Raw genomic sequence first — 26880 nt, forward strand, 5'->3', positions numbered from 1 at the left:
AGTAGGCAACTGACTTTTGGGGATTTGCCCTTTCTTCATTTTATCCTACTTCTATAAGAGAATAGCTTATGACTTTTGTGCTACTTCACCTTGGCAAATATGAAGAGTTCGAAGACTGCGATTATATTCTTTTCCTATCGTTATATATCTTCAAAGGTTTGGTCTGGCCAGGATCACAGTGTTACTTCGCAAGCTAATAACCATCATGCTTTGAATCAACATCAGAAAACAGGAGGATTTTGAATCCCATAGTCCTCGCCTATTAGGCTACAAAATGCGGTTACTTAAAATACCTTCTGCAGTCCGAGGTATTTATATATGTTGGCATCCGTAAACCACTTATGTGAGTGTAAAGAAGAAATCGCACTTTAGTCAGATGAAATTGCTACATTCAAGATCATTCAAAATATGTCATAATCATTGTCCAAATTTCGCAGAACTATATCAATCAAATAAAGGAACCTAAGATGTCGAGATACTAGTTAGGACTAGTTCAGCACCATAAGTTTGATTTTTCTTAATTAACAAGTCTTCCTAGTTCAGAGAAATGCACATTTCAAAAAGACAAACGGGAAAACTAAAGACTCTGTATCTATGAACTGCTCGCGGAAACCCCATCATGGATTTCAACCTTAAGAAACACTAATTATCATGACAAACTGAAGTTCTACTTATTACTGAGGTTAAGTAATTAATAAGGGCAATGATAACGATTCATGTTTGTTCCTAACAATAAATTGTTCATAGTTCCATTGTTTAGAATGAAAGCAAAGCAATGATTTATATATTCTTTGACATTCTTTCATGACTGCACATACAATATCTGCTTAGCTTCGAAGGTAAACATAACAGCAACTTAATATAAATCTCTTTAAAGACCTTGACCAGTACCTGGTGAAAGATAGGCGTGATCATCAGCACATCCGCATTACAATATCTTCGTTCCTATGAGCAACTGGAAAAGGCAACTCTTAAACAAGATAATGACGAAAGAAAGTGTAAAAAAAATGAACAGTGAATGGCAAACTAACTCACATAGCCAACTCACGATATTAATAACGAAGTTTCACCGCGGATGAGTTAAGAGAACAACTCTTTCTGCCAAGTTAACGAAACATGACTCGTCATTTGAAGTTAGGCAAATGGACAGAGAAAAGAAAAGCGAGATTCAAATTTAGATTGTGATTGCAGAGTACGCAAATTAACACACAGTGCAAATAGTACATACAACTATTACAATTGCAAGAGAGTTAACATCAGAGAGGTTCATAACGATGTACATCAAGGTTGTGTACGGGCACAAAAGAATACGGGGAGAATAAAAAACAAGTGTAATTTTATTCAGTATAAAAGGCGACAAATGCTACAACAGCCTCGGCTTCCATGTAGAACCTCCAAGAAGCACTTTTCAGATATCATATAGTTCTACTATTTGTATTAACTATAATCATGAAACAAACTATAAGTTTATGGTTAATACAAGAGGAGTCTCCCCCTTTTCAACAACAAAAGACTGTGATGATTTCTTCCGTGGTGTAGTAACCTCTATATTGTATGTCCCTTGATACCCTCTGAATCTAAACTCTCCATCGGTGTTGATATGTCCATCAGCGTGCGACATCCATTCTTTCCTTAGAGCAAGGTACCGTTGACCAGCTTCATTTATGTCACCTTCAGCATCAACCAAGTGAGAACCCTCCCTGCACATGAACAATTCCCAAAATCCCCACAGCACAATTCCCTCAACCGAAGGATGTGCATAGGCTTCACGAAGCATAACCTCCAAATCATCAGCTCGAACATGTTCATTTGATGCAACAACATCTAGTTCAGTGAACCAAATGGGGAGACCCAATATCTCCAACTTATCCAAGGCAGCACAAACAATCGGGCCCACCGGATTACTGACGTGGCCTTGTATACCGATTCCTCCGACCAGTGCACCTCTTTCTTGCAAATCAAGAATCTGCTGCACGTACATCTCAGGGGTAGATTTGGAATCACATCCGTCTTCAACATTATAATCATTAACAAAAAGAGTAGCGGAAGGGTCCATCTTATGTGCTTCTCTAAACATGTAGGCTCTGATATCTTTTCCTAGCCTATCCTGATAGAAAGACCCATGAAGCATCTCATTGTTTACGTCATAGTGTCTGAACTTACCTTTGTACCTAGATAGTAAACCTCTAAGGCGATTTTGGATGGCTATCATCAGATCGTTCTGGTTCAATGATCGGACCCATGGCTGAATAGTATCTTCAACTTCCCAAAAGATGCAGTGGCCTCTAGTCTCTATTCCATGTCTCTTACAGAAGTCGAGCATCTCATCAGCATCTTTATAGTTATACTTCCCTTGTTCTGGCTCAATTGCATACCATTTCAGCTCGTTCCCAAACACTGCCCAATTGAAATTTCTCAAGAAGAAATCAACGAATTCTTCGTTCTCGATGTTTGACCTATTGATGCACGAACCAAAGGGAAAGCTATTCTTCACCTGTGTAACTTTCACAGATACACCGGGAACATTGCTACTTTCCTTCCCTCGAAATTTCAGGACAATATCACGCTTTCTGACCTGCAATAAGACAGTAAAGTTTGGATACTTTAAAATCTGTTCTTCTCACAAATTTACCCTCAAGACTCTACATGAACAATATGTGCTCGTAGAGGATAAGAGAAAGTACCTTATCTGTTTTCTCCTTGAGAAGTTCGAATCGTGCTTTCCTATCAACAGGAAACATGTGAAGCCCTGCAACCATCAGATCAACACCTGGCGGAGGACCTTGAACATAAACTATAACTTTCGATGGTTGTTTCTCAATTCTAAATGACCCGCTTACTTCATTCCATCTGTCATTCGTAGCTTGAACTTGCCCGCCATTGACCCATTGGTCATCAACACCGAGGGCAACATTAACATTTTGGGGCCCACTTGCTCCTGATCCTACACGGACCCAGGCAGCTATTTGGTATGTCAAGTGCAACTTAAGTTTGCCTGTGACTGTTTGAGAAGGGCCCATCCAGATTTCTGTACGATTAGTAGCAACAATATGACGACCACTGAGTGGTTCATGGTGGCTAAGGGAATCCCTTGCAACAGCTGGAAGCACATAGGGTGCACCGTCACATATACTTAGAGTACATGAACCTAGAGGACTCCAACCTTTCAGACCTTGATTCAGGTTGCTATTGTCAATTATGTTAACTCCATATAACATCTTCTGCAAGTGAAAAGGAACTTATCATAATCATATTCATGCTCATGGGAAAGAAATCATATTCTCTCATGGTAAAGAAGTCACATTGACTAATTCAGAATGGCTAGGGCGGGAATGACAACCGATAGTCGCTGACTGTGAACCAAATTCCCACCCATATAGTCATCAACGGTCAACAGACTAGGGCATTAATTGTGATTTGCTTGGCTTATATCTGAAAGAAGGATTGCACTTACTTTCCTTATGGAAAGGAAATATTTAGCAGCTGTTCATATGTATGGTTATTCAATAAAATATGCAATTTTTTGACATTTTTACAATTAAAATACTATATTTATATTTATATAATATTCTTTTTAGATCACATGCACAAGAGATATAAACAAGAAAAATAGAATAGGTACAAATCCTTTTTTAAGAATAAGGTAAGTGTCGTATTTGTGTGTTAATACATAGCAAACCATCTCTTTTCTACAGTGGCATACTATTATGCCACCTGCTTTCTCATGCTATGAAAATATCATATGTTTTAGAGCATGTACGGCAGCTTGGTCAGAATGAATTACAATCCACTTTTTGGATTATAATCCAGTTTTGCATGTCTGGTGGAGTGGAATATCTTGGATTACAGTCAAAAAAATAATCTAGGAGCTTATTTGTTTGGTGAATTATAACATATGTTTGACCAAGTAAAAGACAAAAATGCCCCTCGCTTTTTACATTTCACTCTTTCGCCCTTCTCTTTCCGCCAACTTTTAAGGGTTATTTTCGCCATTTTAGCAAAAGGAATATGGATTGTAAACCACCTTCTTCACCAAACACCTAAAATTTTAATCCACTAGGATCACGAAAGGATTATAACCCAAGTGGATTATTCTAGAATTGACAAACATGCCCTTAACCCTATGAAGAAAAAGAAGACAAGCAGGAGAGGAAGAAGAAAGTCAATTTAATTCTGTCAAGAGAAAAGCGATGAGATCTAAACTGCCGAGCACTAGAATGAAAATCGAGTTTATGGTTTTGCCTCCCTTGAAGCGGAAAGGTCCCTCATAAAAGAGGAGGCAATATTGAAGGTAATGGTCTAAACACAAGTCTGTTTGTCAAATATGAATTGCCTGTGCATTACATATTGTCAAATATGAATTGCCTGTGCATTACAAAGGCTACGTTTGGTGTTTAGAAATCATCGTAAGCCTTTGTGACCTAGTCATACACTTGTATTCTATTTCCTTTAAATTATTACTTGGGTATAATATCTAACTACTCCATGGTTGCTCTAGTGAATTCATTTCCTCTGGTTTCTCAACTCGAAGAACTTCACCATCGAGGCGTAGAGGTTCAATATTTGACTCAGAGCAAGACTGCTATAAGTCGATGGTGTGAAAAGTAAGAGACTTTGATAAACTATTCCTTTCTTTCCATGGCTCATTGAGAAAGTTAATCTCTTACTAGAAATCAACATATCATGGAGCTATGCATTTCCATGAACAAGTTCATGTTTAAATTTTTCATTGGATTGTGTTTCAAATAAGAAACAAATCTTTGAGTTCTAGGTGGGTGCTAATTTTCTGGTTTCTTTTTAACCAATACTCATTATCTCAACCAGTTTTATACATTTTGGCCATCTCAGATACAAGGATGATCCACGGCACAGTCGTTTGATAGCAGAAACTCTAAACCCTGATGGATATATATCTCCAGTCCAGGTTTCTTCTAAGGGGTTATTTGTGTTAGGTCTCATATTTATGAGCCTACTATCTAATCTTGTTTTGATGATTTACAAATAATTCCTAACAACGTTTATCGGGAGTTTGCATTTGATTGTTAGGTATCCTACACAAAGGCCCTATGTTGGAGGTTGGTTGAACTTGAGCTTAACGACGACATCTTGGAGGTTGGAGGAAATTTGGAATGAAGCATTTACACACTCAAGACAAGACTCAATATTGCGCTTCATCCATGTTTACCAAGATCAAGCTCAAACGAAGATTTCTAAGCTTGGGTATATTATTTCCAGTTTAGGTCTTATATACCGTGTGTGCTATACTTTAAAGCTCAATTATCACACACATACACGTTTTTGTTTTTATAGCTTCCAACTTTATCAAATAAATATGAAACTAATATGTATACATATTTTCGGTTTATCATTTTCAAGTTTAACTGTATAAATATGAAAGTAATCGATATACTTATATACATAAATACTCATTTCATATTTATCATCTTTATTTGGAAAACAATGTGTTTATGGATTAAAGACTTGTTTACACTATTTTATATCTTTTCTCAAGTCTATTAATCTATTAAAAAGTGTTTCAAAACTTGTTTGTATTGATTTCATTGAAATCAAATTTTGACTATTTCATATTGTTTAACAGTTTACAAAATAAATGAGTTTTCATAAATGGGAAATAAAAATTGAGAAATTCTTTTTCTAACATGTTATATACATGTTTATAAACATTTCCCAAAAAAATATCATTTTTACAATTGATTTACTATGGTAAATTAATATAACAAACTCAAGTGTTTCTGCAATTTTCAAAATCTGGAATATCTATTTTAAAACAATTATTTCTCACAAATGGGAAGTGATATTTCAAAAATTCTTTCTCTAAAATGTATATCTACATGTCTAAATACTTCCCTCAACATTTCACGATTTTTAGAGTTGATTTGATATTTTTAATTGATTTTATAAAACCAGCTATGCAAAAGTTTCAGGATCTGCCAAATCTGCATGTGCATGATTTCAGTCGACTGACACACTTCATCCAGTCGACCGGAGACCCAAATTCGGTCGATCGACACTTGAAATTCAGTCGACCGACCAAAGAGTCGTTGCATAACGGCTAGTTTTTTCCCGATCTCGTTTTTTAGGGTTTTTGCCTCGTTTTTTGTATTGTTCTTTGGCTTTGGGCTGTTGTATTAAGAACATATAAATATCCCTCAACCCTCAACACTTAGATACATCTAAGAAAATTTTAAACAATTTTACAAAGGTTTTAAGGGTATTTTTGAGTTTGTTTTACAAGTGTTTATGTAAAGAAGTTTTCACAAGAGGAGGAGATCATTTCTTTCGTGTTTGAACTTCAATCTCAATCTCTCTCTCTTGATTTTTAGAGAAGTTTTGCTAAATTCAATTTTAGCTTTATTTATATTATTTGTTGATTATCATTTTCATTAAACTAGATTTTATATTAAGTTTGCATTTTATTATACTCATTGCTTACACACACAGTTCACTTGAGCTTTTGGTATTTTCATATATTGTATATTTGAGTTGTGGGGGTTATAACTTTGAGAGTGGGCATCATTGAGTTCTCATCCATTGTAGAGAACAAAACTTGTACTTTGAGCTTCATTGTGAGATCACATTGTAATACACGAGTACACCTAGAGGAGTGTGTGATGAAAGACGGGGTCAATTTCAAGAGTGTCGTTGGTAGCAAAGCCTAGAGAGGTTGTAAATCCGAACACTTGAGGAATGTGATACGGGCTAGACTAACACTTAAGAGGGTGTATTGTGTGATTACAATTGTGTGAGTTATGAAAGTTTTCGGTGAGCTAGAAAACCGATTGTGTAACTTGTAAACGTTTTCGGTGAACGTTAAAAACCGATTGTGATAGTGGAGATTCTCCTCGAGAGTGAGGAGTGGAGACGTAGATCGAGGTTGACCGAACTCCGTGATCATATTGTGTGTTTGTGTTTGACTTGATGTATTGTTCTTGTACTCATTGCTTATCATATTTCTATATCGTCATTGTCTTATAGTTTATATCGTCCTTTGTTTATTTGTTATCCTTGCATATATCTCATTGTATATTATACTTGCTAGAATATTGTTAATAAGTTTTAATTTGGTATTATATCGGATTAGATTAGCATATACCTTATTCACCCCCCACCCTCCTCTAGGGATAATTTCAATTTGGTTGTTTCCCTTCAAAAAAGAAATCAAATTTTAAGCAAAGGAACCCAAAACTTGGTTTCCAACTCATTTCCTACAATTTTTTTAGGCAATAAGTATCATAAAAAGTTGACCAACTCATTTACTTTTGGGCAGTGTTGTAAAAAGAGGAAACTAGCTAATCGTGAAAACGGCAGTGGGCTGCTCCGATAAGGATGTTCGCGGGGCGTCATGGCAGAAAAAAACCGCTTTTCACTGGAAAAGCTCTTAATAGCGCGTAATAACGCTAAACAGCGCTATTGGCTTTAACATTTTCTACCCGACCTAAGCCCGAACCTGACGCTAACTAACATAAAAACCAATCTCTCTCTCATTGATGTTTCATTTTAAGCCCTAATCACCTCTATTTCTCCCGCGTCTCTCCCGACAGCTGAAACAACATCGCCTCCACCTCCGCTCTGCCGTCAACATCGTCTCCAGCACGCTGTACTGTGGCTATCTCTGTTGCGCTTGGCCTGCAACGAAGAAAAAGGTAATTTTGCTGCCTCGTTATAAATTTCATTTCTTGATATTCAATCTTTATCAATTGACTCTTATACACAGAGATTTCCTAGTTTTGCACTCTTATACACGAAGATTTCCCAGTTTTGCACTCTATATTCAGTTAAATAAAAAATAAATAAACAAACATGTTCAGGACCTTTAGGCATGACTAAATAAAGTGCTACTTAGTTTCTTTATCAAGCTAAAATTTCACACTACAAGCTAAAATTTGTTTCTCTATCAAGAGTGCAACGTAGTACAAATTATGGGTATATAATTGAAAAGCAACTGAACTTTAAGGAAATTAAGTGCTAACTAGCCTTTGGAAAGTTAGTAATTTGTAATTCCAATAAAAGGAACATTGGTTTGGTTAATGTCTGTTTCAATTAATCATTTTCTAGAAGTTCATCTCTTCAGTTATGATCAATGATATATGATATAATATGCTGATAAATGATAATATTGTGAAGTTCTAGTACTTATATTTTTTTGTTCTTGTTCATTGAATAGGAATAATTTCAACTGTTATATGGAATTGTCCTCTACAGCATCTAATCCATTAATGAGTACTCAAAATCGAGAGTTTGGTAGCTCCTGGAGCCGACCAAATCTAGCTACCGAGGCTTGAGCTTCGATTCAACACCCACATCCGCATCCTTCAGATGATATTGGATGGGATTGGACAATTTATCCAGAATGGCCTAAGAAGAACAAGTTCAAGTGCACTTTGTGTGGACATGAATCTACCGATGGTATTTTCCTCCATAAAGAACACTTAACTAGTAGCTAGGGGAATACAAAACCATGCAAGAAAGCAACGCCCGACATTATGGCGAGGGTGAAAGCAACAATGGCTGAAAGTAAGGGCAAAAAGTCAAACAAGATAAGACATGAGATCGAGCGTAAGCCGGAGGTTATAGTTCTAAAATTGAGAATGCAGAAGAAATCACTCAGATTGGAAACAAGAGGCCCCGTGATTTTGGAGCTATCTATCGATACGCTACATTCTTGCCAGAGGAGCCCACATCATCTTCAACTATGAAGCAAACAACAGTCGATGCAGCTGAGCGTAAAAGAAGCAAGGTTTACATGTCGGTTTGAGGGCTTAAGCGACACGACATGAATATTTTTAACTCGTATGTCAGTTTTCAGGGCCAAATCGAAAATATTGGGCCATATCGGCCGATTTTTCATCTTTGAAAAATCAGCCGATATGGCCATTTTTTTAGATTTATTTTTTGTTATCGATTTTTGGTTTAGTGATAAAAACCCAAACTCGTTTAACACGTTCTCATGTTTAAGGATTTCTTATAAACCCAATAGAAAGAAAAAAAATTAGGGTTGCAGCGGACTTGGGAACCCATCACTCCTTTCGTGAACGACGAGTCGTCTATCTCCCGTTACGCGCCAAAATTCGAACTTCAACCAAACCCGAGGGCGGCAGGATATCCCATCGTCGGGATAAAAGAAAGAGGGTGATCGGTGACTTATCCGAAGGACCCTGAGCAGAAAAAGAAAAAGAGCCCTGACATTGCCTCCCTACGACATCGGAATCCACCCAGCGTCGGCGACGCCTCTAGAATTTATTAGGTATGTTTATATTTAATTTAGGAATGCTTAGATTACATTTAGGACATGAAATTATACATATACGCACCACCCGATATGACAATCCGATATTTAGTCTATATCCCCCGATATATCCCTAATTTTCGCTATCCGATATGAATTTTAGCCATCCGACATGAACCTGACATCCGACATTTAAAACCTTGAAAAGAAGAAAGGAGTTGGTTCACGAATGGGTCTCTCTTTGGACCTATGAAATAGGAATTCCATTTTATGCATTAATGCTCCCTTCATTCAACAATATGTGAAGTTATTAGCTAGTTTGATCCAGGCTAAGTGGGACCAACGATGTATCAGTTGTGGGAGCCTATGTTGAAGAAGGTAGTAGTTCATACTTTAGTTAGTTTGGAGCCACATAAGAAGCTCTGGGAGACTACGGGGTGTACATTGATGACAGATTCGTGGACTAATCAGAAGCATAGATGTGTCATGAACATGTTCATTCATTCTAGTACTGAAATTATCTTCTATAACTCGATAGAGGAGTCTGCTCAGTCTCATACCGGAGATTTTAATTTTAAGTGGGCTGATCAATCCATCTAGGAGATAGGGACAGAGTATGTTGTACAAGTTGTCACCAATAATCACTCAGCGAGCATGGCTGCAAAGGAGAAGCTAAAAAGAGAGGCCAAGAATTTTTCAATCTTCTTGTGCGACGCACACAACCAATCTCATGTTGCGGGATATTGGAAAATTGACAAAGTTCAAGAATACAATTGAGAAGGCGAGGGTGTTGACTATTTTTATCTATAGCCACACCAGGACTTTAGCACTTATGCATAAGTGCACGAGGAGGAAGGACATTATCAGGCCGGGCACAACTAGATTTGCTACCTCATTCCTCACACTAGGGAGTCTGCTGGAAAAGAAGGATGCACTGATGGCTATGTTCAATTCAGTTGAGTTTACGAGTTTGAAGTTTGTCGGGGGTGCAAAGAAAGCTCTTACAGCAAATACTATAGTGATATCGAGATCCTTCTGAAGAGATGTGAGGAGTTGCTTGAAGATCTTCACACCTCTTTTTAAGTTTTTTTGCATAGTCGATTCAGATATTTGTCCCTCAATGGGATTTATTATTGGAGAGCTGCTTGGAAAATAGAGGACTATATGCCTATCAACTCTATTATAGAGAGGCATGCTAAGAATAGGCTTGATAGTCCTCTTCACCTGGCTGCATGGTTCCTAAATCCTCTTTTCTATTATGCGGAGGATGAGGCGGCTAAGGAGAGTGCAGAAGCTAAGCAATTCTTGATTGTACTGAGCTGTTTTTTAGGAATGGAGATACTTTTGACGAGGCTATTGTTGATACCATCTACTCCACTAATATGTTGAAGTATAGGGACTGTGATGCTTTCATCCATGGAAAGCCAAGAGCACAAAGTAGTGAAGAGATTGTTGAGGACTATAATCCATGTATTAACTTATATTTTGATATATATTTGCTAGTTTTGAAATTGATTAATTTGCTTTACTCTCTTTAAACATCTCATTGGTAGGACACATTTGGTGGATGCAAATGATGGCTCTTAGGATATTGAGATTGACAGGTAGCTCCTCCGGATGTGAGAGAAACTGGAGTTGTTTTGAAGGGGTAATCACTCACTATATTGTTTCAATTTTCAAATTCAATTATTCATATTAAAAAATGAGATTGAAGTCATTGAACAATAAATGATATATTGAGAGAAATGATATTGTTTTATGTTTGAATTGTAGATCCACACAAAGAAAAGGAATAGGCTCGATATTAAGAGATTGAGCGATCTAGTCTATGTGCAATTTAATTTGAGGATCAGAATCAAGATGGATACAACAAGGATGGAAAGAAGAGGGATATCTTACTTGCTAAAGATGGCCGGCATACTAATTTATGGGTGGTGGATGGCTACAACTCTGAAAAGGAAGAGGATTGTTATCTATGGAATGACATTCCACTTAGAGTTGTCTCTGAAGTAGCTGGAGCAGACAACTTCTTGCAGCCAACTTCTTGCAGCCAAGGAGGACCACAAGGAGGGCAAACATGGCTTTTACTTCAAGAGCCCGCGAGGAGGTAGATTTGGAGGACGATGAGGAGGGACCTTTTGAGGACTCAAACTTAGATGAAGATATCCAACTTGACGATGATAATAGTGACGAGGATGCTTTGAGAGATGAGATTTTGTTACTAGGCACAGGTGATGATGATGAGGATGATGAGTGATAATGAATCATTGCTCGATTTCAGACTTTAGTCACTTTACTTGACTTTTGGCTTTTAATTTACTTTTATTTAGACTTTAGTTTTGAGATTAGAGTTTGGACATGTCATGTGTTTGGAATTTGATCTTTATTGTTTGCTCAGTATCTATAGACTGTTATTATCTATTATGATATTATCTTGCTTTGCTCATGTATCTATACTTAAACATTTTATTTTTTATGTCAAATTTCTAGTAGTAATATAATGATGATGTTACTAATCAATGCTTTTCTATTATTGAGCATTTTTATATTAGAGACTTGAAAATTGAAGGAATGAGACAAATAACGGTCTATTTGATAAATATGTACGTTTTTTATTCTTTATAATTATAGTATTTTGTTAATATTATGCAATTGTGACGCGTCTATTTCATGCTTGGCATCAAACATGCATTTGTAGAATTTTTAGATTTTTTTGTAATTTTTCTTATTTTTTACAATATTTAAATAAATTTATATTTGACCGCTATTTGACTATGCGCTATTTGCTACTATTTTGTCGCAATAGTCGCAAATAGCCTTAACGATAACTCGCCGTGACGCGACATTATCCACTATCAGCAACCTTGCTTTTGGAAAATGGGTTTATAATCACTTTTTACCCAAACCAAACAGTTCAAACAATTAGGACTCAAGTTTTCCTCCAGAAAAAGGCACATGTCGGCTGGCATGCGTAATCCTATTTTGCAATAGTCTAGGATACACCTACTGCTGGTGTCACTATGTATAGCTTAAATGAACCAAGTAATATCACTTAAACTTCGTAAGTTACCAAATCACTTCGACATTTTCTTTGTAAAAATAAAGTATTATTTTTTGCTAATGGTTAATTATCCTATCATTTAGCATGTAGGGATATGGATACCAAACTGTACACGAGGAAGATGTTTTGCAAGTATGCAACATATACATCTCTAGTCTCTTTACTCAAATACCCTTTTATCATAGATTAACCAAAATATATGAAGTTTTCATAGACTTTTGCTTTGTAGCGGATCTATTTTCAGGACATGCAAGTAATAATGTCAATATTCGAAATCGCTTTGTTGTGTTTTATAAAAATTAGGTATACCTTCATACTGAATCCTTAGGAAATAAACTTCTTTGAAGATAAAACTATGATGGCAAGAGTGGAGAAAAAGAAGGATTTTTAGATATTAGGCCCTTAAATCTTCAATAATTCCATATTAATCACTTAAATGTTCAATAATTCAATATTAGTCATTTAAATCTTCAATAACTATTAGTCCCTCAAATCTTGGAGATTGCATATTAGTCCCTCAATACTTATCGGGTCTTGCAGAATCTTCTTTTAGCTTTTCAGTTAAAAAACCCAATCATGGTTGGGTTAACTCCTAACTCAACATCCGCAATTACCAAATTAGTCCTCATCATAAGGAAAGATGAAAAAACCATTCCCTTCGATTTTCAAACATTGGAGGAGAAGATGAAGATATGTTAGAGGAGAAATTCGAGAGAAATATGTAGATTTTAAAGGATCATGATTGTTGGAAAGTTCAATGTAGGGCTCTTTTTATGACTATTTGGGAAGATTTCAAAGGGCTTTGGATTTTTTTTAAAGCGGGTTTTGGGTTTAAACATGTTATGAAATGAACTTAACAAAGGGGTGAAATGGTAATTTCGACTCTAATAGTTAGATTTGAGGGAATATTCCCCTCAAATCTGACGGGAGTTAACTAGAGAGACAATTCGGAAGACCCAATAGAGAATTTGAGGGACTGATATGCAATTTTCAAGATTTGAGGGACAAATATGGAATTATTTTGAGGGATTAATATCTAAAAAACTCAAAAAGAATTAGAGATGCATCCCATATTAAAAAAGCTAAGGGTTACCATGTCTGTTATACCCAGACAATTGCCTAAATTCATGTTCTATTATTGGCCAATAATGCCGGTTTTTCAACAATATATCAGTTTTGAACCCAGCAGCTTAGGATATTGCAATTTATATTTGGTTGTCATTTTGAGAGGTTTCTCACCTATAACGTGGTGAGAAAACACATTATCAGTCGATTTTGGCACTCAGAAAATTTGGCTATCGAACTAAGTTAATTTTTGTTCAAGTTTGGTTTTTGAGGCAATGAGCAAAAAACCAATAAATCAAGAACCGGTAACCCATTAACATAATCTCTAAAACCCTATACAATTCATCTTTTTACCAATTCACTTCAGTCCTAACGCAACAAAAAAAGATCTTTCACCTCTTTTGATTCCCCCTTCGGCTCTAAAAACTGCCCCTCTGCCCGCCCCACCCCCCGCCCGTCAACATTACCGCTACTCATTTGCTCCTCGCCGCTCACACTCTTTTTTTGGACGCCTCTCATCCTCGTCCTAACTAAGGTGTGTTAGCAGTTTAGATACGGCTCGGAAGTATGAACTAGCCTATCAGTATTCCCGGCTTCACCAATCACGATTACAGATATGCCATCGATAAGAAAAATACATATCCAACACCGTCAACCTTGAATACGGTTATATATATATATATATATAGTAAAGCTCACATAAACTTAAGTGGATAGGAGGCACTCATCCACAAAATTTTTTATCCATTCATTATGCTTTGAGATTTGTGCTACACATCAATGCTATATTTGAGATTTGTGTCTTCATTTGTATCACATGGAATGCAAAATCAATGGATAAAATAGTTGGTGGACAAAGGATACAGTTATGCCTCTATAAAGAAAATTCATATCAAACACCGCTAACCTTGAATACAATTATATATGTCGATGTACATGCGGATACAAAATGAATGAGAAAACTATAGTATATTGAAGATAAAACTTGCGTGGTGCACACCATTAATCTGATGTTCGCTAGTGGAGATTTGTGGCAATTGCAACTGAAGAGCTAAAGTCAGAAAATATTATGTAGATTATCACTGATGGAGCTTCAATTCAAATAACACGAAGCTATGTAAAATTGCTATCAAAAGAACTGTGTTGGGGTAGATATATAGCTACACTATGTCTCTTCATTTGCTAAGAGATTTTGCAAAAAAGGACATTGTAAGACCCAAGACGACACAATTTGCTACCACATTCTTCTCTTTGGTATCATTTAAAGATACGAAGAAAGAGTTGAAGAAATGTTTGTCTCTAACGATAGGGACAGAAAGCGCTAGGCAGCCTAGACACAGCACCCGACGCCTAGAATCTAGACGCCTAGGTAGGAGCTTGGGAGGTTTTCTTTCTTCGTTTAAGTAGTGATGAAGGAGATTTTCTGGAGGTAAAGATGTTCATAGTTGGTGGAGAAGATCAAAGGAGTTTGGAGAAGTGGAGGTTGCAACGGAGGAAATCATGACCACGATCTAAAGGGTGTAATCCGCATAAGCAAATCACAACCACGACAGTGTGCAATCTGCATAAGTAGCCTGCCTCTTATAGACACTTCCAAGATCTAGGCAAGCGGTCTAGATACTGCCTACGCCTAGACAGATGCCTAGGCAGGCTAGGAGCCCACTTTTTAAAACATCAATAGAATGTGATCTTTCAGCAAAAGAAGTGGGAATAAACGGTATAATTTTAAAACTGAACTTAGTAATTATTAACTAAAAATATTCACTTACACTTGAGTATTATATTGTTTATTTGTGTTGTTTGTTTATCGGTTGTCGAGATCATTCACAACAATTAGTTTTGGGACAAAGCTGATCTTGCCTTTAGAGCATTTTTTCTTTGATGAAGGTTCTATGGAGAGTGAATGGTGATAAAATCCCATCTACATGATTTATATATGGAAACTTGTGGGTGGCAAAGAAGGAGATTAGAGTGGTCCTTCAGCATGAAGAGAATAAATATTTCCTATATAGAAGAGTATTGATAGGAGATCGGATGTCAAGTTTACATGATGACCCCATAAAATAAGATACTATTTGAATCTTTATTTCTACCATCCATCTCGTACAAAGCTTCGTGAATAGCGTTGTTGATTGTTTGAGCAAATTTTATCCAGTTGATGGTGACACTCTTGGTAAGCTTGGATCTCAACTTTCTGATTATCAATAATACAAAGATCCGATAATAATCCGGGTATATCTCTACATTTTTCATTCAAGCTAAGTAAGTGATTTCTACTTGAAAGTTGCAAGCTACTAACTATTTTCAACTATGAATTGACTAGTTATATAGTGGAATCTTTTTAGGACCGATGCTCTTGAATTGAGCGTGACACCAATGAGGATTTTGAGTGTGATAACTAGCTCTTCAGCTTGTGAAAGGAACTAGAGCACATTTGAGAACTGAGATGATAATGTCTCTTTTTAAATTCTAATCATAGAAGCACATTTGACACTAATTTGTTCTTTATGGTTATAATTTGTAGATTCAGATGAAGAAGAGAAATGGACTAACTCACAAGAAACTACATTGACTTAGTCTTTGTCAAGTTCAATATTCTATTGGTATCAAGGACGTCAAAGAGAACTTGTTGAATAAAGAGAAGATAGACAAAGAGTTAACTACAAGCGAAAGCGGCGTTAAAGTTGATGGTTTTTTGTTCGAGGAAGATTGAAAGAAAGGAGCTTTAGAGGTAATAGGCATAAGTCAAAGCATCGGAATCTAGCTTGTAGATATTGCAAGAAGAAAGAGCACATAAAGACCGATTGTTACATATTAAAATACAAGAATAAAAAGGAAGAGTATGATGAAAAATTGAAGGACTTTGTTGAAGTTAATATTGCTAAAGATGTGATTTTGTTGGCTATAGATGATAAAAATAGGAGCATGGATGATTGGATTTTGAATTCGGGTTGTTTATCTTATGTGTCCTAATCGGGACTAGTTCAAAGTTGAATTAACATTCCAATAAAGACAGAGATCTTTTGGTTGCCTACAATGACGAAGAAAGGTCCTCCAAGTGGGTGATGACAACAAAGAGGAGAGGTCGTGACGATGAGAGTGATGACAAAGAGTTTACAAGTGAAACTTTGACTTGGAGGTAATGTGGAGATCTTATGAGAGCTAATCCAAAGAAGAGTGTGCACGAACCATATAGAAGAAAGAAAAAGTTCGAGAATCTTCAATCTTTATCAAAGCGAAATGAGTCATTGGAAGACGATTAGGAGAAAGACATGGAAACATTGTCATCTTCGGAGTATGATACGGAGGAGGGAACGGAGGATATTCTAACTTTTAACTTTAGATGAAGATTGATTTAGTCATCTTTGCTTCTAGTTTATTCTGGATTTGCTCTTTGGTGTTTAATTATGAACTATTTGTAGCTTTTAGAAGTTGGTTATTTATTGATTTGATTATGTTTGTTTATGGATATTGACACGAGTCATGATTATTAAATCTCAAGTTAATTAGTGAATCTTGTGATCACACAATAATTATGCTGATGATTATTCATTCTTTATGCTATCTTGTTATTTGCTTGAATGTTATTCTATTGTTACTAACATTATTATCCCCTTTTGAAGGTTATGCACTCAGACTGTTTCATGACGCAATCGAGAAGCATGTTTCTACAATTGGTTACAATCGGTTAGTTATTCTAAACATGTGATATTTACATTTTGGTATGTTTAGATTTCAATATAAGAATAATGAGATTAAAATATGGCAAACAAAAGGATAGAAATAACTTTTATAGGAACAAGGAAAAAAAAAAAAATGTCAAACAGGAAATTTTCTACAAAATATATTCATAGGACCCCCAGAATTGAAGAAGATGTGACCTACATACTTTATGCTAACTTTTAAACGAAAACTGTAAGACTTCCAACCTGATGAATGTGGCTTTTGCATTCATTCACGTGAATATTTTTCTTTCCAGAGACTTAATACAAACTTTCAAGTTCGGGTAAGTGGATCAAACTATAACATGATAAGTTTTTGCTTTTCCAGCAAAAGTTTGAGTTACATGCAAGACTTGATGAAAGTTAACTTCTCATAAAAATTTTGTTCTATCAAATATTTATATAGATAAAATGAAGATTAAATACATTATTCTCTTCTGAAAAAAAAAACAGAAATTAGAATAAGAACATTGACCCAATTGGACAGATAGTTCTAGCACTTGATAAAGATAATAGAACAGATGGCACTCTAAAAAGCATTTGAAACTAAAAAGGTCAAGAAATAGTTTACCGGTGAATGCCTCAAACCCGAGTGAAAAACTTTGACAGAATCTATAAGCAAATCTTTACCAGGAGGAGGCCCTTCAATAAAGAAAACTACACGAGTTGGCATGCTCTCTAGGAAAAAAGAGCCTTCCAACTTCTCCCACTGCTCTTTTGACACTAAAGTCCTGATGAGGGAGGAAATATACAGGAAAACTGAGCCAGAATAAAGAAAAAATAGTTCTTATTAGAAATCAAGATCGACAACCTTCCAACAAAAACAAAGCTTGGGGGAGAATCCAAATACTCCAGTTTGAGGGTTGCTATGACAGGAGCAGGTTCATTTTGACCTCCACAAGTTCTAACATATGCAGAGACACTGTATGTGGGACCAACTGAAATTTTGCTTGTAATATCCTGTTCCAAGCCTTGCCAGGCTTCTGTACGATTTGTGATAATAGCATAGTTCATTCCAGTGACTGCAGTAACTCCTTTGTAAAGACTAGATTCCCCTGAGACGACGTATCCATCACAAGAATTGAGGGACCAAGACAGAAGTCCACTTGAAAAATCATGATTTGATATGATATTGATATCGTGAATACCACGCGAATGGACCATCTCACCTTTCAGTCCCTAGTGGAGTAAAGATAAGGTTAGCAAATAACATAACATCAAATAAGCTCATAGTCCATAAATAAACTTTAGAGTTGGTACTTCTTGGTACTTGATACATAAAATCATTCTCCACAGTTAAAGAACAGTTTCATGTGAACTGAGGCAGTGTAATAACAACTTTAGACCTTTTGATATTCTACAAGTAATGATAACTTGATACATTTAAACTCCACATCACCATGAGATGATATTGGTAGAAAATATACAGATACCGGATGCATCTTATTAACGAACTTTTTTTCATCAGCATATGTGTTAAATTTTGCAGCAACACAGCTACCACATAAAGGAAGAGTAGTGTGTGCTATTTCATTTAGCTTTGTACATGTGATTGCATGGAGCCAACAATTTTAACAATATTATAGTTGATGGATTTCTTACTACACAGAATAGGTCTAAAAAGAAAATGTTGCATCAAAGCAACCACTTGTGAAAGTCAAACCGTTGCTTCAAGGTTTAGTGAATTCAGATGCACAAACTTTGAATTGTTTTTCAACCAACTTTCAATATCACAAAGTTTAAACATAAGCTTCGTGATCTTTTGCTCTTTTGAGCGTAAGGTTTTCCATTACCTACAAATCTAATTAGACATAATAGCCATAGAATATAAAAATTAAAGAGCACATGCATAGTTGTGAAATTTATCAAGCTGTATTGTAAAACGAACATAAATTACCATCCAATAGTTAATTCCCTTTGAGTTCTCTATATGATCAACTAACCTCGATATCAGGTGAAGATGACCGAAGAAGTTTCTTGGCACGTTTTACTACTAAACTATTAACCAGGATATCAGTACCCATCGGCGGTCCTTCTAGATAGATCACAGCTTTTGAGGCAATACCATTCAATAGAAACTTCCCTTGCAATGTCACCCACTCCTTATCTGATGCCCGCAAACTGTTTTGTAGCAAAATATCTAGAAACATTTAATAATTATGGTGATAACAAAAAAAGGCCACATTTAATAAACTTTAGTCCTATTATCTAGTAACTTAGGTTGATTGCAAAAAGAAAAAAAAAAGAAAAACAAAAGAAAAACAAAAACACAATCACAGCCCGATACACCCACAAGCTGAGGGAGACTGTGTCTAAAGGGTTAATTGCAGATAGACCCCTTGTACTATCGCCCAATTGCGGACAGAGCCCCTCTAGTTCTATTGGTGTGGATAGACCCGTTGTAGTATCTTCCAATTGCAGGTATAACTCTGAGTGAAATGTTTTTTACTATTTTACTCTCAGGTCTATTTGTACAAATAAAACTCTTCCTCTGGGGGTCAAAGAGTCAGAAAAGTTTACTCAGGGGGTCTACCTCCAACAATAAAATTACAGGGGGTCTATCCACAAATGGGCAATAGTACAGGGGTTCTATCCACAATTAAACCTTTTGTAAATGAAGAGCTGATACACATTGAAGATTTAAATAAAAGCGCACCTGGCAATGCCTATGTATTGTTCACGGCCATTTTGAGATTGCACCCACAAAGTAGCGCAAACATTTGCACTAGCATTCCCAAATATTCTAACCACTGCAGTGACTTCATATGCAAGCTTCCTCTTCACCTTACCACAGATATCCTGCTGGATACCGTTCCAGCTCTGTTTGCGGTCAGTAGCAGAAGCAAAAAACCTTCCGTATAATGGAGTTATTTTCCCATCTCCCAATGAGTTATGTACAAAAATCTTGCAACCTCTGGCCGACCAATTATTTACACCATCCTCGAAGCAAGGGTTTAATATGATGTTCACATCGCCATCAATAAATCTTTTGCTTTCCTTCCAAATGACAACATATTTCTGACTTTAGTAACTCCCCAAAAGTAAAACAAGAGAGCAATAATTTAATGAACAGATAAGGCAGAAATTGTCGTAATCTGAATCTAAATATCTTTGGAAATGTGCTTATAGATTTATCAAGGGCAAAACAATTAAAATATAGATTCTTCAAGGGAACACTGAAATTCGTGATGCGTTCTTTAAGAAAACAAATGGCAATGTTCTTTTCGTTACTTTTTTCTTCAGAGGTGACGAGCTCAACTTATATACCAATTATATAGCAGTCAGTGGCGGATCCAGGATTTTTGTTAAGTGGTGTCACTACATAATTAATAATTAAAAAGTTCACAACTATCCCCAACAAGTTTTCATACTTCAAAAAAAAAGTACATAATCATATATTAGTAACACTATGAAATACATCTTCCACAAGTTCAGCTTATATTTTATTTCTATTTGCTTGAGAAGTGGGTTGCATTTTAATAATTTAAACCATAGGAATGCATGACAATTTCAACGCCTTTATCTGACATGAATAATAGTAAGGGTCCTTAAAAGTTCAAATTTTATATCTAAATTTTATTTCTTATGATTTTAGAGTTTGATTTGAGTATAAATTTTGTGAAGATATGATTAATAAGATTAGTTGAATTTTAAGTTGTAGTAGGGCCGATGGAGTCCAAATTTATTACAGTTCACCTGATCTAACCCATAATGTGTTTCATTATTTCTATGTTTGTTTATTAAAGATCCTAATAGCTTATTATCTCAGTTAAAATCCTAGCTTTTCATTTATTTGTTCTCAATCTAAACGCAATTAGAATAGAATAATCTCAAAAATCTAAACCCTTTGGAAGACTATACCCGGATGACATTCTGATAGGTTGTCCAAACTTTTCAGCAAAAGGATCAAAAAGAAAAACCAACTGCTCATCACCTCCATCCACTTAGTTTAAGAAAACAGGGCCATTTTCTTCCTTCATTTTCTTCCTGCCAAAGAACCAACCTCAGAAACATCCACCTCTCCTCTTCTTCGCAAGCCTCTCCAAATCTCTCCTGCCCTTGTTCGTTGGACCCTCCCCGTCCCTGAGCAGAACAGTCATTATTTGCTATGTATCATTCAGGGTCCTTAGTACATATGGAGCACCTCAGAGGAAAGTGGTGTCACGTAACACCACTTCCTTCAAGGTAGATCCGTCCCTGATAGCAGCGCGATTGAAATGGTCAAATACTTTATTACTTTGTTGTGGTGCAAAAGTTTCAGAGTGAACACAGTTCTATTATTAGCTCAATGGACAGTAAGGCAGAATAACAAGGATAATGAAGCCCTAAAATGTACAGTGGAATAAAATAACTGAATGATTCATCTGCTTATCTGATGTACTCAGTGGATTTGCTGACTTTATAGTACATGCTGTATTTTGTAAATTACTTTATTGACTATTCAAGCTTCCCATACTATTCTTGGAGTGCTTTTTTTTGTGTTTTTGAGAAGGTAGTATAGACCTACAGCTCAGCCATAACTTTATAATAACCTACCATACTTATTAATCTTATTTAACAAGAAAGTTTTCATTGTTTTAACACTTTTTTAGTGGATCCCAGGAAAGAAGTATACAATATAAGAGAAAACCAGAAGATGCCAAGAAAACAAGAATGCTAATGAAATAATGCGGAAGAGAATTAATCCAGTAAGACACAGGAGAAGAAAACAACATATCCATACCTTAAACTGCTCGAGGCTTGAACAAGATATAATCACAGAATCAATGAGCAGATCCACACCTGAAGGAGGCCCCTCAAGGTAGAATACAACTCGATTGGGCATGTTTACCAAAGAAAAAGACCCTTCCAGTCTCTCCCAACAATTACATTTGACAGGGATTCTGTAAAGCAAAATTCTTTGTAAGTAAAACTCCAAAACCAAACAAAACCAAAGACGATCAGAATATTTCTAAGTTTACCTTCCTACCGACAAGTAGTTTGTATCAGAATTGGGATACTCTAATTTCACCGTTGCTTGGACTTCTGTCAGTCCCTGAAGACCCCCACAAATTCCAACATAGGCTGAGACCTTATATGAAGTGCCGACTGTAACTTTTCCTGTGATTTCCTGTTCCAAACCTTGCCAGCATTCAGTTCGTTTCGTCACAACAGCATAGCTTGATCCGGAATATGCAGCAGCGCCTTTAAGAAAACTGTGTTCTCCTGAAGCTACATATGCCTGACAACAATTTGGATACCAAGACTGCAGCCCTTTAGAGAAGTCGTGGTTCTCAACGATGTTGGTAGCAGAACTGGCATGCAAATCAACCACTGGTGACCTCTATAGAAAATATTCATAGTCAGAAATATTTGAAAAGATTCAGGATGAACAGTACATATAGTTCTATTAGTAACTCAATAAACAGTAACAATGATAGTGAAGCCTTAAATGCACAGTTGAATAGAACAACTAAATGATTCATCATCACATCCTAAGTTACACGGTTACAGATACGGGTGTGGGTATGGGTACAAGACAAGCAATCTGTGAATGGTAGGGTACAAAGACACAGCTACACATACATACATACATATGTACATACATATATATAATAATAACTTACAACAGATCAATATTTTTTTCATTCACATGATGCGAGCAAGGTTACAAAAAGCGCTAGGCGGCTTAGACATTGGACCTGGCGCCTAGAGCCTAGGTGGGGTCAAGGAGGCTTTCCTTTTTTATTTTTTAATTACAATAATTGATAGTAAATGCCAATATTAGAGAAAGTTTAGGTGCCAGACTGACACCTAAGCAGATTTCTCTTCGTTTAAGTGGTGAGGAAGGATGTTTTGCTATAGACCGAAGGTTGAGATGTTCATAGTTGGAGGCTAGAATAGTTTGGAGGAGGTTGGAGAATGTGAAGGCTGCAATGGAGGAAATCACGATCAATGTCTAAAGAATGCAGTCCACATAAAGCAGCATGTGTTCCCCTAGATGCTCCCAAAATCTAGGTGGACAGCCTGGGTACCGCCTAGGCGCTAGGCAATAGGTAGGCTGCCTAGGTACCACCTGGGCCTAGGCGGTCTAGGCTGAAGCTTTTTAAAACATTAGATGTGAAATAGTTTATTTATTTTCTTATATTGATCTATATATTAATTAATATTAGAAAAGTGATTTTTAACCTGTTATCCAAAAGACCCTTTAAAATAATAATTATGAAATGGATGTTGGCTGAAATGAATCAGATCTATGTCCAACGAGTCTCAACAAGTGTATGTGAAGTGTAGGATATACATCCAAGAAGTATATGACAAGTGCTTTAAATGAAAACATGTTGTATAATTGAGTACATTTTTGAATAAGTGTATGCATATATCCAAGGAGTGTCCACTCAAGTTCCAATGTTGGGTATGGGTATGACAAGGGTACAGCTTCAAATAGGAGTACCTATGCAACATAGAGCATATCTGATGCACTCAGTAGAGTTGCTGGCTTTACAACAGAAGACAACCTGCTTTATGAGAATTCTCAGAGTGCTGCATTTTATAGACTACTTCATAGAATTTGCAGACCACCCTTACTTCATTTTGAGAACTATTTGAGAAGGTGGACGTACTACTACTCCAGCAATAAAATATATACCCCACCTTACATACTATTAAGGATTGAATTCTTATTCAACAAAGCATGTTGCAACTCTTTAAGACTTTACTAGTGGATCCAAGGAAAGTAGTATCCAATATCATAGAAAACCAGAAGATGCACGCCAAGAAAATAGAATACTAATGAAATTTTGTGGAAGAGAACTAAGATTGTAAGACGCAAGAGAAGAAAACAACAAGTCCATACCTCAAACTGCTCAAGGCAGGAATAAGAGATAATCACTGAGTCAATGAGCAGGTCCACACCTGGAGGAGGCCCCTCCAGAAAGAAAACAACTCGACTGGGCATGTTTGTCAAAGAAAAGGACCCTTCCAGTTTCTCCCAACGATTACCATTGACAGGGATTCTGCAAAAGTAAGTTCTTATAAGTGAAACTCAAAAACCAAACAAAATCCAAAAGGGTTAGATAGATATCGGTCCATCAAATCTTCAATAACACCATATTAGTCCCCTGAATTTTTGAAATTACACTACGTCCCTCAAATCCTAAGGGGTCGTGTAATTTAATCCCTCAGGGCGAAAATACCTGAGCTAATATTTTTTAATATAGAGGGGTTTTGTGTGAAACTTGAGGAGTATTTTGGTCATTGAGGGACCAAATTGCAAGACCCCTTAAGATTTGAGTGACATATGAACAATTTCAAATATTTGAGGGACTAGTTATATGGAATGTTTAAAATTTGAGGGACAAAAATATAAATAACCCAATCCAAAAGTAATCAGAATATTTCCAAGTTTACCTTCCTATAGACAAATAGTTAGTAACAGAATTAGGATACTCTAATTTCAGAGTTGCTAGGACATCTGCCGGTCCCTGAAGACTCCCACAAATTCTAACATAGGCTGAGACGTTATATGAAGTGCCAACTGTAACTTTTCCTGTGATGTCCTGTTCCAAACCTTGCCAGCATTCAGTTCGTGATGTCATAACTGCATAGTTCACTCCAGAATTTGCAGTAATTCCACTAAGCAAACCAGATTCTTCTGATGCTACATATGCATTAGCAGCATTACAGCAATTTGGATACCAAGAATCTAGCCCTTTAGAGAAGTCATGGTTGTCAATGATGTTCATAGTGGAGTTAGTATGCAAATCAACCACTGGTGACATCTGAAAGAATAATAGTCAGAAATGTTTGAAAGGATTCAGACTTTACAGTATACATAGTTCTGGTATTAACTCAATGGACAATAAGGAAAAATAACAAGGATACTGAAGTCTTGAAATGTACAACTAAGTCTAGCCAACATGTTCTAAAAACTAGATGAAGATTGTATTTCACTTATAGAGCATAAATTAATGAGGGTTTTTCATAAGAAGCAGAACATAGTTATTGCATGAATAATGAGTAACTAAAGCCGCTTAGAAGGGCTAGAAAAGAAAATACTAAAATAGTAGAGCCAACCATGACCATATAAAAGAAGACAGAAGAAAAAAGAAAATATTAGTGGATCTAGACTTAGATCTAATAAAATTTTAGATCGGGGTGATTGTTATGAAAATGTTGCGCAAAGGTATCAACAAATTTACCTTTCTCAGGAGTCCTCCATAAACTGAATATTCTCCATGGACAACTATAATCCAAATAGACTCTATGTCATGGTAGAAATTTAGGTGATTAGCTAAAGACCAAAAATGTTTGAAGTGGCATGTTAAGCTGCATCTGGACTAGCTTACTCGAGGATTTTGACTCTAATAGGAGCAAAAGAAATGATATTTTCTACATGCACGGGAACTCGTTGCAGCATCAATACACAGCTAACTTGTGCACAAAAGAATAGAAAACTTATGAAAACTTATCAGGATTACTTTGATTTAGAATATAACGCATTGTATCACAACACTCCGCAATCTCTTTACCGGCATGCAATCAATAATTTCCTAATGCTACATTTTACCAGTAAATGGGTTGTATCTCAAATGACTCAATCAAACAAGAAAAATAAACCGTAAATTAAATACATTAATCAAGTAAAATCAACTCCACAAGCAAATTAGCTAAGAACCCATCAACAAACGCATAACAAAAACCACTGTACCTCATCTTTATCGTTACCAATACTGCTGCTTTGCGGGTCAGCCATGGGATCCCTAATTTTCTATTAAAAGACAATAAAATCAGAAAAATATTAGACAATTCGTAATGGGCGACCGAAATAAGAGAAATTGAGAAGTGGGTCACCTCGGGATCGGGCTGAGTGTGGGTTGATTTCGATCTTCTGAGGGTTTTATGAAGGAGCTTTGAGAGCCACCTCTTCATGTAATAATAAGCGGCAGGCGGTGATGGGAGGAGGATCCTTGCCGTTTCCTCTCCTTTTGTTGAATCGTTGCAGTTTTGGAATTTGAATTATTGTTGGAAAATGCATGGGGGCTTTTAATAATAAGTTCCCAAATATCAAAGTTGAATGTAAGAAAGAATCGTCTTTTTCTTCAGGTGGTGGGTTACTTCAAGGCTGGTAGGATGAATCTTCCGCCCCTCCCCCAACACCCCCACCAAAAAAATGTAGGCTAACGGGGTGTTTGGATGCACAATTTTATAAAAAAGTTTTTTTAAAACTCGTATGATAATGATAATTTTATAATTAAAAGTTTTTTGTAGATTTTTGTAAACTGTGTTCGGTTCAAAAAAATTTACAGAAATATTTTCTGTAAAGTATAAAAAAATACCAAAATTTATAGAAATTAACTTTCTCTCAAAATGGGCGGAAATCACCCAGTAATCTGACATCACATTGACGATTTTCTATAAACTTGACATTTTTCTATAAATTTAAGAGGTGTTTGATTCAATTTCTACAAATTATAGAAAATCTTGCTATTTTCTATAAAGTTATGGGCTTTTTTCTTATTTTGAGCCAAACAAGCAAAGTAAAAAAACAAGAAAATTAGTACTTTTTGACTTCTCATAACTTTTCCTATAATTTTTTTAAGAAATACAAGGAAATCATATTTTGGGTGTAAAACATTTTTTATAATTTGTAAAAATTGAACCAAACACCCCCTAAATATCACAAAACCACGCTTAACTTTGGACGATTACCAGATAACACCAATAACTTTCTAAATATCTGGTAACCCACCTAATTTTGGGGGTTATTTATATAAAAACCCATTAACTTTAAGATTTTATAAATA

The 26880-nt window shown here is 36.0% G+C and overlaps 1 protein-coding gene across 2 annotated transcripts; it reads right to left on the bottom strand.

Moving 5' to 3' along the window:
* Window positions 1150–26222, bottom strand: LOC109834338. Of its 2 annotated transcripts, none has more exons than XM_020402347.1 (12): window positions 25928–26222; window positions 25785–25844; window positions 24485–24855; window positions 23931–24090; window positions 22057–22418; window positions 21819–21978; window positions 19752–20092; window positions 19039–19216; window positions 17907–18274; window positions 17667–17826; window positions 2685–3218; window positions 1150–2575 (listed from the first exon to the last, which is right to left on the bottom strand). In XM_020402347.1, the coding sequence occupies exons 1-12, from the start codon at window positions 26003–26005 to the stop codon at window positions 1460–1462; spliced, it is 3888 nt and encodes a 1295-aa protein (XP_020257936.1). In that variant the 5' UTR covers window positions 26006–26222; the 3' UTR covers window positions 1150–1459. The 2 variants fall into 2 exon arrangements, with proteins under 2 accessions (XP_020257936.1, XP_020257935.1); XM_020402346.1 differs by having other exon boundaries at window positions 2685–3221.

The sequence above is a fragment of the Asparagus officinalis genome, chromosome 3, assembly GCF_001876935.1.
Source record: "Asparagus officinalis chromosome 3, Aspof.V1, whole genome shotgun sequence".
Lineage (NCBI taxonomy): Eukaryota > Viridiplantae > Streptophyta > Magnoliopsida > Asparagales > Asparagaceae > Asparagus > Asparagus officinalis.

Coding starts and splice junctions, on each gene's coding strand:
- LOC109834338 (XM_020402346.1), bottom strand. CDS start 26,005: ATGAAGAGGTGGCTCTCAAAGCTCCTTCATAAAACCCTCAGAAGATCG. Junction 3,222..17,666: donor CGGGTTTGAGGCATTCACCG/GTAAACTATTTC, acceptor TTTCACTTGCAG/AAGATGTTATATGGAGTTAA. Junction 2,576..2,684: donor TCAAGGAGAAAACAGATAAG/GTACTTTCTCTT, acceptor GTCTTATTGCAG/GTCAGAAAGCGTGATATTGT.